The sequence below is a fragment of the Perissodus microlepis genome, chromosome 10 (assembly GCF_051167445.1).
Source record: "Perissodus microlepis isolate ML-2025 ecotype Zambia chromosome 10, ASM5116744v1, whole genome shotgun sequence".
NCBI classification, from domain to species: Eukaryota; Metazoa; Chordata; class Actinopteri; order Cichliformes; family Cichlidae; genus Perissodus; species Perissodus microlepis.
Window position 1 is genome coordinate 23,922,331 of NC_140470.1, and position 13,035 is coordinate 23,935,365.

At 39.5% G+C, this 13,035-nt stretch overlaps 1 protein-coding gene across 2 annotated transcripts in view; it reads left to right on the top strand.

Moving 5' to 3' along the window:
* Nucleotides 1-13,035, top strand: part of jade2 (jade family PHD finger 2) — a 224,543-nt gene that overhangs the window by 196,355 nt on the left and 15,153 nt on the right. Inside the window, exon 12 of one of the 2 annotated variants that reach the window (XM_084940742.1) lies at nucleotides 811-942. The exons of the other annotated variant lie outside the window; for it this stretch is intronic. Within the exon in view, the coding sequence (XP_084796868.1) occupies nucleotides 811-942 (132 nt within the window). The remainder of the gene's footprint in view (nucleotides 1-810; nucleotides 943-13,035) is intronic. 2 annotated transcript variants of the gene reach the window in all.

A 13,035-nucleotide genomic window follows, 5' to 3' on the forward strand; every position in this document is an offset into this window, starting at 1 on the left:
AGGAAGGGCATGCTTGTCTAAACTATCAGTAAATCACTGGTACCTGAATGGGTTGTAGGGAGTTTCCGCTTGTTTTAGTTGTCCTGTCAGGATCAAACTTCTATCATTTTTGTTCAGTCTCAAAAAACAGAATTCTTGGTGTGCAGGCGGCTGTTTTCTCTCGAAAAGCTCTGCTTTCTTAGCACCAAACAGCAGAAAGACGCTATCAGCAGCTACCTCAAACACAGTGGAGCTTTATGGAGCTTAAGAGCTTCGTATTTCCCAGAAGAGTCAGCAGAGACCAAAAACAGCAAAAAGAGAGAGAATATTTGAGTTATGTCTGACACTACTGAATGATAATATTGCTCTTTGAAGGCTACTTTTCTTAAACGGTGAGGGCAAAATGTACTTCTCAAGGGCCTGTTTTACACTCTGCCAAACTTTTCCCAATATAACGTTTTCTGTTTGTTTTTTTTCTTCCTTCAGAAATTATTCGTCTCATAAACTACAAGGAGCTCCCTCTGTAAAACTAATTTTACTTGAGATTGAAATAATTTTGGAGTCATGCAGTAATTTTTAAATTATATAAAACAAAGAAATACAGCTTTCTTTTTTTATTCTTATCAATTGTTCAAATAAGGACAAACATGCTCTTAATTATGTATCTTTTTGCACTATTTTCTCCAACTTGAATGTTCGCTTTCTTACTCAAACTGCACCTGAAAAGAAGACATTCCCCAAGCTCAGTGACACTTTTTGGCTAAATCAAGCTTAAATTGAATAAATCAACTAAATCCCTAAAATGGGCCTGTCTTCTGTGTCTCCTTGCAGAGAAAACCCAGAAAGGAGAAAAGAGGAAGCAGAATGGAGTGAAGGATAAAGGGAAGGAGAGAAGGAAGAATAGTCCTGAGAAGAAAAAGGAGAGATGGAAGTCAGAGAACGGCTCCATGCTTAAAGAGCTAGGTACATTGTGTGTGCGTGGGTGGGTGGCTGCGTTTCCTGCAGTGTTTGCAGTTTTTCCAAACTACACGTCATTGGCTAAACCTGTGTGTGTGTGTCTGTGTGTGTTTGTGCATTTGTATAAGAAGGTGCCCACAGTTTTGTAGCCTTGATGCTTGATATACAATCCCTTAGTGGAAAACACCAAGACCTTACAAAAACTGAAAATCTAAGGATATTACAGTTACACTTTGCCCTATAAACACACTACTAGATGATTTTGTCTTGAATAAATTATTTATCCGCCACTTTAGCATCCTCTCCACACTCTGTGTGTGTGTTATTTTGCCTTTTTTAAAATTTTATTTTACAAACTTCATGCCTCCATCACGCCTTTTCCGTGATAGCTGCTGATCAGCTGGCAGATCCGATGGCAAAATCTTTAATAGAAGCTGACAGCAGGTCTAATTTGATCCGTCAATCTCTGGGCAGTGTAACGTCACTCACAGAGAGAGGGGGAGAGATTAAGAAGCACAGTGTGGTGTAGGGATACACGACGGCTGTTTTTTAAAATCATGTCAAGTCGGCCAAGTAGAGTTTTAGTTATAGAAAAACTAGAAGGACTAGTTATGGTCAGACTGGAAAATGTGGAAATCTGTATGTATAATCTTACATTGATTGTTTTCAGACCCTAACAAATCAGATATTTATCATTTATTTGAGAAGTAAGTTTTGGTTGTTGTTGTTTTTTACTGAAACTTTGGAATTTCAGGATGTCCCAAAGAACATTGTCTTAATTTTTTAACAATTTAAACACTTGAAACATGTAAACGTTGCCACCTCACAGTAAACGGCTTCTGGTTTTGAATCCACCGGCCAGTACAACCCAAACACTGCCCTTTCTTCGTGTGTGTAGATATGCAGGTTGGTGTATGTAGGTTGGTACATAATGAGTCCACTTAAATTTTTTGTCTCTTACAATGGGGATCTGTATATACAAATGGCAGCTTAGGAATTACTAAGCAATTAATGCAAAATTGCTACAAATATCAGGATATTTGGTGATTCTAAGTGATTCATAGGTGTAAATGTAATTGTGCATGATTGTCGGTGTCTATGTTGGCTCTGTGACACACTGGTGACCCTTCCAATGATGTACCACACCTGTCACCAAGGGACAGCTGGGATAGACTCCAGCTTCACCGTGAGCTTGATTTGGACAAACAGTTAAAAAAAAATGGATGGATGGATGGCAAAAGACAGAAAACAATTCCACAGATAGAATAAAAAAAAAAAGGCCAATCATCAAGACTTTAAATGGTGCTGTAAAAAGAAGGTTTAAAACTGGTGACGTCTACGGTGGGACTCTTTAACTCTTTGCATCAGCTGTAAATTCAGGTTACGTACATTTTTCAAAGCCATTAAAGAGCAACTTGCATCACTTGGCAAAATGTAAAAAACGAAATAAAGTAGGAAAAAATAGACCCAGAAATGATGGTAAAACTAAAAAGAGTAAACAGCTTCAGTGTGACAGGAGGCCTTTCATCGTTGGGATAAAGATGGAAGATAACGCCTGGCTGCCGTGTCAGATGATCCATCCCTCATATGTGGCTGATTTTTGCAGCCACCTATGATGCTCAGAAGATGGATATTATATGGAAATTGAGCAAGCGGCTTATACAGACTTTTTTTCTCCTAACATTGACAATTTATAGAGATATTTTGAGCGCACAGCGAGTCGAAGCGAGTGAGAAGATAAAAGCTCAGTGACTCACTCGAGGACAGTTGAGAGACGTTTGATGGACACGCTGGCGGCTCTGGTGATTGAATCTGGAGCTTTTAAGTTGTCAACACAAGACAAGCCACCTGCCTGACTATTGAGGTGCAAATTAACATTTCAATGCGCTGACATGCATATAAAAGTCAAAAAAGATACTCTACTCTAAAACAGTTTGTCCATCACTAAGCAGCAAGAGAAGGTTTTATTTCTTCTGAGTAGGAGAGACAGGCTTAGCTTCGAGGAGGCTATGAGTCAGTGTATAACTGTTGTGTGTGTGTGTGTGTGTGTGTATTTCTTAGGAAATAATCCAGGTTCTTGTTAGCCCCAGTAGAAATATGTTGATTGATGTGTTAAATCAGGGGTGCAGACACCAAAGCCTCTCTGTTCAGAAACATGGGAGCTTCAGATTTTAAGCTGAGTATTTACCCATCTGTCCACGTCCATCTATTATCATGGCTTGCTTTTAAAAGTTGACACAAACGACTGCAGCATTTCTGCTGCGCTGCTAAAGTCACATTTCCTGACATTTTGAAAACATCAGGTTACTTTTCTCAATGCTGCGTCTTCATGGGACAGTAGCACTGTGACAGTTTGATGAGAGCTGGTGCTGTCAGAGCACGCCGTCAGAATCAAACGCAGAGTTTCCTCCTGTTTCAGGTTTTGTCTTTCAAATTATCGCTTTTATCTCGGAAACGTTTTGCTCCAGAATTCCATAACTCTCAGAAGCCATTTGAAAAAGGTGACAACCATGCATGTTGAATGGTCTTAACATGACAAAATCAAATAAGAGGAAAAGCCTCTTGGCTTAAAGTATATATTTGGAATCCTTTGTGTCGATAGTGATTATTATTGAATGGACTGGGGGGGTTTTGTATGCCAACACCTTTAACCACTCCTATGAGCAAATTACATGTTTTTCACACATGCACTGCAGCTCTGAAGTTTTCTAGACCAGGGGTGCCCAATCCCAGTCCTCGAGAGCTACTGTCCTGCAGTTTTTAGATGCATCCCTACTCCCAACACAGCTGAATCAAATAGTTGGATTACCTCTTCGGCACGCCATCAAGTCTGGCAAAGGCCTGATAACGAAGCATTCATTTGATTCAGGTGTGCTGGAACAAGGACGCATCTAAAAGCTGCAGAGCAGTAGCTCTCGAGGACTGGGATTGGGCACCCCCTGGTCTAGACATTACCTGATGGAGATGCATGTCAGAACATATACTTTAGACTTCAGAGGGAGACAAAGTTACAGGAGGGATAGTGAATATAGTAGATAAAGGATGCTGGACATGGAGATACCAGGCAGGAAGAAAAGAGGAAGACTGCAGAGAAGATTCATGGATGTAGTGAAGGAGGACTTGCAGAGGGTTGGTGTGACAGAGAAAATGCTGAGGATAGGGTGAGATGGAGGTAGATGAACTTCTCACAGTGAGTGAGTGGATTACACATCCTTCCTTCTGCAGACTCTTCTCAGGCAGAAGCCTCACTTACACCCAACTGTTTCCAGCAGTGATACAGCTGACACAAACCTTCTTCTGATGTGTGCTACATTTGAAAAGAGGGGAACATCAGACGGCGACTTGATTCTGCCAAGATCGCCTGGAGTTCATGTGTGAAAATGGCTTAGTTTTATTATTTAAACTACACCATATTGTCATTCTTTCCACTCACCAGTGCCTGGAAAGAGGATTTGCTGTTGTTGACAAATACACTTGTAAACACAAATGTCAACTACCTTGAAGGGTGCTATAAACCATTCTGCAAATATTTATATAGTGCTTATAAATAGGAAGACTTGAGTAAAGTGTTTCCAGAGAAGCGAAAAGACCTCAATTTCAGGGGAAAAAAGATTACTGACACATCAATAAAGTCTTTTTTTTTTTTTTTAATTGTGTAAGAAAAGAAAAAGAATTAACACGCAAAAAGTGAACACACGAGTTCTGACATCCTATATGTTTGTGTGGGTGTCTAGAAACAAAAACAAAGTCTTCTGTATCTTCAGGCCACCTCTAAAAACAAGCTGCTGTGCTCTAAATAGCTTCTATATGTAGGACATCAAGTAGGTGTTTTCGTAGCCTTATGTAACCCTTGTTTTTGTGTACCCAGATCTAAAGATTTGTGAATATTGCTGCATTCCATAAAAAGCTGTGGGCTGCTCAGACAGTCACTGTACCTGATTAATATCTGAGAGCCTAAATGAAAATGAGTTCTAATTAGACGACTAATTGTGCGCTCTAATTTATGTGCCCGAAAGCAACTCGCGTAGGGGAAGGATAGGCACGGGTCTGCGTACGACGGCCAAGACACGCGAAACGCATTAAAAAAATACATAAACGGGAGATCTTAGCACGCTGGCAGCGGCACTAAAGCAACACGTAAAACGCAGAGAGCTCGCTTCCTTCCTCTGATCTCAGAAAACGAACATGACAGAAAGTTGCTGAAAGCTATGAAAACCAGCCGACAAAGATTTCACGCTGTCATCAAAGGATGAAACCTGAAGCTGCTCTGTTGATAACAAAATGGGCTCTGGCTCTGAGGGATTAAAGCTTTTTTTTTTTGGTAGGAATTATATACAGCCAAGCTTAACCTCACTCTACTGTTATAACATTTCTGTATCATAAAATTCATATATACGTCCACAAAGATTCAGGTTCCACTGTGAGCCTCCTGTGTGACAGCTGCAGGCTTGACTTCTGAGAAGCGCATTGCAGTAAAGAGTGTTTTGTGTCTTAGTATCAGTAGATTTAACTCAGAATCTTCAGAAAACTCAAAATAGGCCACCTTTCCTAACCTTCCCTCCAAAGTCAGTTTCACATTTTAGCTACACGAGTTTCTTTCAGTAGTTTTGCCAGCGTTACTTTTGCTAATTCTAACCGATTCTTGATTCAGTAAACGGAAAAGGCGGGGCTGCTTTTGATAGCCCTCGTACGCTGAAGCCCCTCGGTATTGAACTAGTCACTTTGGTTTTAATTCAACCGAATTGCTTATGTTACTGACAAAACAGATTTTTTTTACTTTAAAGCCAGTAAAACTGGAGCAATAAAGAAAACTGCAACCTTAAATTTCACTTTACTGAACAGTGTCGTGGATTTGCATGCTTCGTCGTGCCGTTTTTTACTACACTCTCTCAACAGCAGCGAACTAATTCATATCCAAGCAAATGCAGGCCTTTGAAAGGTGAGTTGACTGATCCTAGTAGTTACCACCTGATCAGAGCGAACACTGTGTGCTATTGCTGCAGTTTAGCCTTCACTCTGGGTGACGACATACAGCTTTCTACTGTAGAGTTATTTAATTATTAAAATCTTTACACACCCTAGGATTAAACCTGCTATCCGAGTGCTGCACTGCACCCTGTGCCACTGCCAAGGGAGGTCATGTGATCGGTTCAGTTTGTGTCTGTTAGCAACATTACTGGAAAAACTTAACGATAGATATTAGACGTGTGGCTTGGCCCAACTAAGAAGTCATTAACTTGTGAAGTTGATGCACAAACCTTTGTCTTGATGTGCGCTCAGAAATACTGGAAAGTTGTTTCTGTTATCTGGAGGTGGCGTTTTCAGTGGGAGAAACGTTTCATCACTCATCCAAGTAACTTCCTCAGACTCAGCTGAAAAATTCGGAATCATTGGAGACTGCAGAAGTCGCTTGGATGAGTGACGAAACGTTTCTACCGCCAAAAACGTTACAGTCAGGATTCTTTACCGATGCAAGTTTGGGCAATTTTGAATCCTTTGCATGCTATCCTCCCAAATACATATCAGTACAAAACAATAGGAATACACTGCTCTCAAGAGAATATCACAAACTGATCTACCTTCAGATACACTTTTGAGACTAAGTTTATGGATGGCTGTAGCAGAGATATGCAGTCTTGAAGTGCTCTTGTTAACATTGTTGGGGAGATTTTTTAATTTAGTTACATTTGAGTTTTATAAATTCTTCATAACTGTGATATGATTTTTCTTCACCCTCGTGAACATTTAGTTTTGTCCTTTAGGTTTTGTGCTTAATGCCCCAGTGGAGCACAAAACCAAAGGTTTGGGAAGATATTATCTTCTGTTTTTGATTTTCATTAACTTCACCAGCTGTTAGACACATGTGAAAAAATACAACTGAAGAGAATCTGTATACTTTTATATGAACAAGCAAATATTTGATCCTCTTTGATCCATTGCCTACCGACTGCAAATGCTCTACTGTGTTGACCAGTGAGGTGCCAGCTGTGTCTGTCTGCCATTTGGTGCTGAGCGGGTAGTGCACTGTGGGTTTTAAGAGCTTTTTCAAAGAAGAGAGGTACCTGCTGCAGCTGAAAACACCACTGTAAGAGCAACAAGAGTGAAATGAACCGATGCAGTCATCACTCACTAAAAGGCTCCATAAAGCTGAGGGAAGCAGAGCCACAGACCCTCTCCCGTTGTCTTCATATTGGTATTTGATTGATTGGTAGTATCGATTTCCACTGGTAGAGCTGTTTGCATATTTTGAACTGCACTGTTGAAGGTTTATGGTGGACTGACTTCAACTTACAACAGGACGTCTGTTGGTTTGAAGGTATATTTGGTCATTACTGATTTAAATCTGAGAAGCCTTTTGTGATTTTAAAATCACCAAAATTATTTTTACTATATTACAATTCATCTGCGTCATATCATACATAGCTTGTTTTTTGGGTTTTTTTTACCGATCCCAAAGCCCAGTTTTAAAAATGGCATTGTCACTGAGGACTGTCATTGGCTCACTAAGGCTTAGGGGCGGAGTCCAGCCATCCAAGTCCATTACGAGGCTACATATATACTGAGAAAACTGGAGTCAGTTTCCCCACAAATACTTTAAAACAGCACAACCATCATTTTATATTAGAAATATAAAATTTGATCATTCTTGAGATTTATCAGCAATTAAAAAAGAATAACTAAGAGGAACCATTAAAGCATTTTTTAATTAAATGTTATTAGTGTAAATTACATGGAGCTGCTCCATACTTTCACAAGGCATACCACTGCTTAGAGGTATTTTACTCAGCAGTAATTTAATCACGAGAAAATACAGAGTCGTGTTGAGTTTTCGGTTATATTTGACTGATTATTAATTGTTTAATTAAATTTTTGACTTCAGGGATACAAATATAAAATATGACAAAACTACATACCTGTGGTTTGTGTAGTCCAACGTAGGATGGTGCACGGCTTAGTTTTCACATCACATTTTAATCCTTTTTTTTGCTCAGCTGATTACTTTTCAGTTTTTTAGTCCAACCGGTGAGTGAAGACACATTTTTCCCTCATGAATGGGTGGTTGTCAGGCGGTTGCTAAATGCCTTGTATCTCTGTTCATTTACAACCTGACCAACTAACCGCAGGTGGCTAAAATAAGTATGTTGTGGATTAGTTACTGAATTCTTCCATTTTTTTCATGTGAAACGTGAGGTGAACTTTGCACATATGGGGTAATTTTACTGTCATGAGCATCAGTTATTAATCTGATCACACAATTTTTAGGCATATGCAGTGTAAAAACTACAGTGGGTCCAGCATGTCCATCATCATGTGTATTTGCACCTCACAGTCCAGTATCTAATCTGGCAGAGATGTTTTTCACCCACACACACAGTGACTATCAGCAGTGACGCAGGACTGTCTCTCATTTCCTTATTTAACCAGAGCTGAGCATCGCAGAGCCGGCAGTCGAAGTGAATGTGATCAATAAACAGGCAGATAATAACACGGGGCACAAGAGCAGTTTGGCTGTGCTTACTTGCTTCCTTTTCTGAGATTATCTCCATCCTTTTTTGTTTATCTCTCCTTTTTCCCCACTCATCTGTTACAGTTATTTTTTATACTGAATCTCCCCCCTCTCTCTCTCTCTCTCCCTGGCTCTGTTGTTATGAAACTCCCTCTTTCTGTTTATCTTCTCTCCTGCCTTTCTCGGTTTTTCCACCCGACTGCTGAGGGATAAGGACTGCAACTTGATGTTGAATACTTGCTGGGAAATCATAGCTCGAATCGTCTTTCCACGATAAACAAGTCCTTCTGTATATATGGTGTGCTTCTGTTGTTTGCAACTGTAACATTTGTCTGCATTTGTGTGTCTATGTGCACCTTCTTCTGTCAACCCGCTCTATATATCATTCTCAGTGTGTCGTCTCTGTGTTTGTCTATGCGTGTCATATGTGTTCATATCTCACTGTCTCTGTGTGTGCGTATGTGTGTGTGTGTTTGTGTGTCCGGCCATCTGTTCTCTGTCGGGTCTGGTCCTGACTCTCAGGGCTTTGTCTTCCTCTCTCTCTGTTCTGGGATCAAGATGACAGACGTGTATCATAACTCCTTCTCAGATGTGCTGTCCCCTATCCGCACTGTTTATTAGTCAGGCCCAGAGGCTAGTGATGATTAGAAAAAGGAAAATTGCTTTGAGTTGTTTCTAATGTTCCCCACGGGTGCTGAGGAATTTCATTTTAAAAGGGGACCTAGCACGTTCATTCTCAGCTTCCTTTTTTTAAAATCATGGGCTCCATTAGAGTAGCTATGAAGTTCACAATCAACCGTATTTATCCTGTATTGTGCTCAGTTCATTCTCCGTCTTGAGCCAGCTCTGTTCCCCCACCCTGTAAGCAAACTTTCTTCTGATAGGCTGCCCCTCGTCAACAAAAGCTTCGAACGGCAGGTGGGATGGACTTCAGAGCTACGCGTCTGAATTGATCGCATTAAGGATGTCCACACTCGCTGACATCATACAGAGCCAAGAGTAGGAAAAAAAAAATCAGAATTCAAGCGCTAAGTAGTTTTTCACGTTTAATGTGAACATCCAACATTGTTTATAATTCAAAGTTACATGTTTGATTCCAGTTAGATTTTATGATTTAGAAAATAGTACACAAATGGTAGAGCCAGACTAATATATGATTTTTTTTAAGACCGATATCAATATTTGGTGATTGAAAAATCCAATACTGGGACAGTTTAAGTTTTTTTGCAGACACTGAAAATAAAAATAAATAAATGTCCCAGTTACGTGTGGGAATTTATTTAGTTGTTTACTTGATTCTGCTCAGATTACCTGATCGTGGCCTCGAAAACCCTGTGTTACTTACAGGGAAGTCTCATAGCGCCCTCTGGTGGACAAGTTGCAAAACATGAACACTCACAAAATCATTGAAGGGTGTTTCTCCCGTCTCTTCTTTACTTTTTTAAATGTCATTTTTTCAGATGTGAATAAAGTCGATGCCTTTAGATATCAAATACCAGTAATAAGACCAGATGAGAACATTGGTCTGCACTGCCTTAGTTACACTGACTTTAAAAGAGCTTTAAAAAGCTTTTAGATTTAACAAAACCTTGAATAAAAATAAACTAAACCACATTGCTGAAAATATTAAAAACATGCTCTCTCATAAAAGCAAGGTTAACATTTCTGAGAATCTCTTGTGTTTCTCTTTACTTTGAAATTTGAGAGCGAAGATTTTACAGCAGAGAGAGAAACAAATAGGTTATCTTAAAACTATCCAGTAATTGGTTTGTGTCTTCTGACGACAGCTCTAACGAAACAAGATGCCTTTTGGTCACAAAGATAATGAGGCCAACAGTAATGTGTGAGATGAATTTGCTTTTGGACAAATTGGTAGCACAGAGTGAAAAAAGAAGAAATGGTAGGGAACAACAAAAGATTGTATTCTAGTTCCCATTATTGTGTCCCTTTATTTGACTTCACTCCTTAATTAGGAAAATGTATTTCTGATTTTTAAAGTCTGAAAGAAAGACATCAGTACGGTCAACACAGTTGCATAAACTAGAATACACACAGAAAAATACGTACATTGTACATTCAATAAAATACAAAGACAACCAAAATGTATAAACATCAGTGGCAACAGAGCCTGAAACATCAATAAAAACCCTGTCTTATGCCAGAAGCAAGCTATTTCAGGCAGCCTGAACTAACTGGAATGTAACCTAGCAACTGAAGCCATTTGTAATCACATTTTGTACCAAGTTGTGGACATTTGCACGGAAAAACTACTCCTAGCATTGCTACGTTTAGCAAACTAACCCAACACTATGTGTTTGCAACGTTATACATGACACAAAGTGCTGCACATAAAAGACGAGCATATTAGTTACAGGAGCATCTTTTCGCTCTGTCTTTCTTATGTACTGGCTCTGGTCTTCGCCCTATCCTGCTGCTGGTGTGTCCCTTACCCTGCATTGCATTAGCTAGCACTAGCTGGCAATTCTTGTTGTTCTGTGTGCCATAAGACAGCCTAGTGTTTACTAACTCCAACACCATTTTTTCTTTAGCATTAGCTTGCAAAAGTACCAGGAAAAGAAATATTTCCTTGTCATTAGCTTTACTGCAGCGTCAGCTAATTACTTGACTGTACCAAAAAAAGAAGAAGGTGGAAACAGTGTTGCAATTTGGTTTAAATGACAAAGTGTTGCCATTAGTAGGTTTCTCATGGAAATCTGTTTGAGGACTTTATCTTCCCTGTCTCCTTAAACAGAAAATAAAACAATACTTTGTTTATTTATACTCGTGTTTATATCTAACGGTTCCCTTTCCTGATGTTAGCATGATGATCCAAAACATATGAATGCATAGGAAACGAAAGGAAGATCTCTAGCGTCGGCGAACATTTTTAACTGGGGTTTGATTCGCAGACATTTATTAACATTTTTTCTTTATCACATGCAAAGCAACAACAGGAAAATACTAAATAAAATAAGGTAATAAACTGTGGCTGTTATTGTACCTGGGCAGATTGTGCTTAAATGAGGGATGCTGAGGCAAAACCTGGATAAATGTGGAAAACATGTCCTGAAAAAACAAAGACATTGCATAATCTGTTTTTTTTTTATACATGCCACAACTGCCACCTTAAGATGATACACAGAAATACTACAGACAGAACTCAGACCCAACAACAGGCTATAAGTTAGACATGAAAAATTGTTCCCAGATAAGTCTGTAAGATGTCATAAGGCATATAAAATACACCAGATTTCTGTCTATTATGCAATAGAATGGATTTGTGTTAAATAATCACATCTAAACAAATCATGTTGTACATGGATGTTGTACCTGACCGAACTGGACATAGTAACAGGGTGGCATGTTTATGTTGGTCTCCTGATTTCCTCTCTCTGAACTCTGCTCATTTCCCTTCTGCTCCATCACCCCTCCCTGTCTTCTTCACACTTCTTCACTGTCTTCCCCCCCCCTTCCGTCACCTATTCCCTCCCTCTGAGCTCTCTCAATTCCTGCAGAGACATGCTGCGTCATGGAAACTACCAGCTCAGTGTGTGCGTGTCTGTGTGTGTGTGTGTGTGTGTGTTAGATAGCTTGTGTTAAAGGCACCCTAACAGCACCTCCTGCTGTCCTGCTTGCCAGATCATTATAAGCAGTGATGATTTACAAGGAGGTTGCAAAAATAAAAGAGAGAAAGATGCTCAGATCACAAAAATATCCACATTTATGAGTACTTTTCAGTTTCTGCAAAGTTTTGTCTTCATTCTCTGCATTCCTGATGATGTGTATATGGCTGCTATCAATTATTTAGATGCATTTGTTCCCTGAAGACAGTATGACTATCTCCCAGTGCTCTTGGTTGGACTAAATTAGATCAATAAACTTGATTATTTTTATTCACTTGATGCCTACAGAGTCCCTGAGAGGTCATACTTAGATTTTTTTTTTGCAATAACGTTTGCGCTTCATTCGACTCACAGTGGAAGTGAGCTCTGTTATGATACTGTATATACACCCAAACCTGTACCTGTATCTGATTAAGACAACTACAGACTGTATCATAGGTTATGATTGCAGTCATATTGGTGTCACTGAATACCTCATGCAATATATGAGTTTTTAAACATTCACTACTAGATAATATCAGAGGTTGGTCATTTAAAAAGGAGAACAGGCTCCAAAGGCATCATGTAAAGTGTCACATGTGGCTTTCCTACCCTTAACTACACTGGACTACCACACCACAGTTCAAGAACGAGAGGACTGGAAAATCCCTTACACAGTAGCAAACTTCATTTCAAGGTTGTTCAAAAGTAATCCAGAAGACAATTCTTCACACTGACCACTCTGACTTTCCTTACCCTGTTAATAGAAGGTTGTGTGATTGATTAACTAAAGGTTGACGTGCATTCTTGTGACAATTTTATACCCAGTATATCTTCCCAGACTGATATATGGCAGGTTATGTTGTGATCAGCAGTCACTTATAAATTAAGCCAAAACACAAGTACTAAAACCTGTAGTTCCACTAGAAGCTGGCTTCGAAAGCAAACAAGTCCCCGTGGACTCCCATGTCCAGTTTTACAGTAATCGTG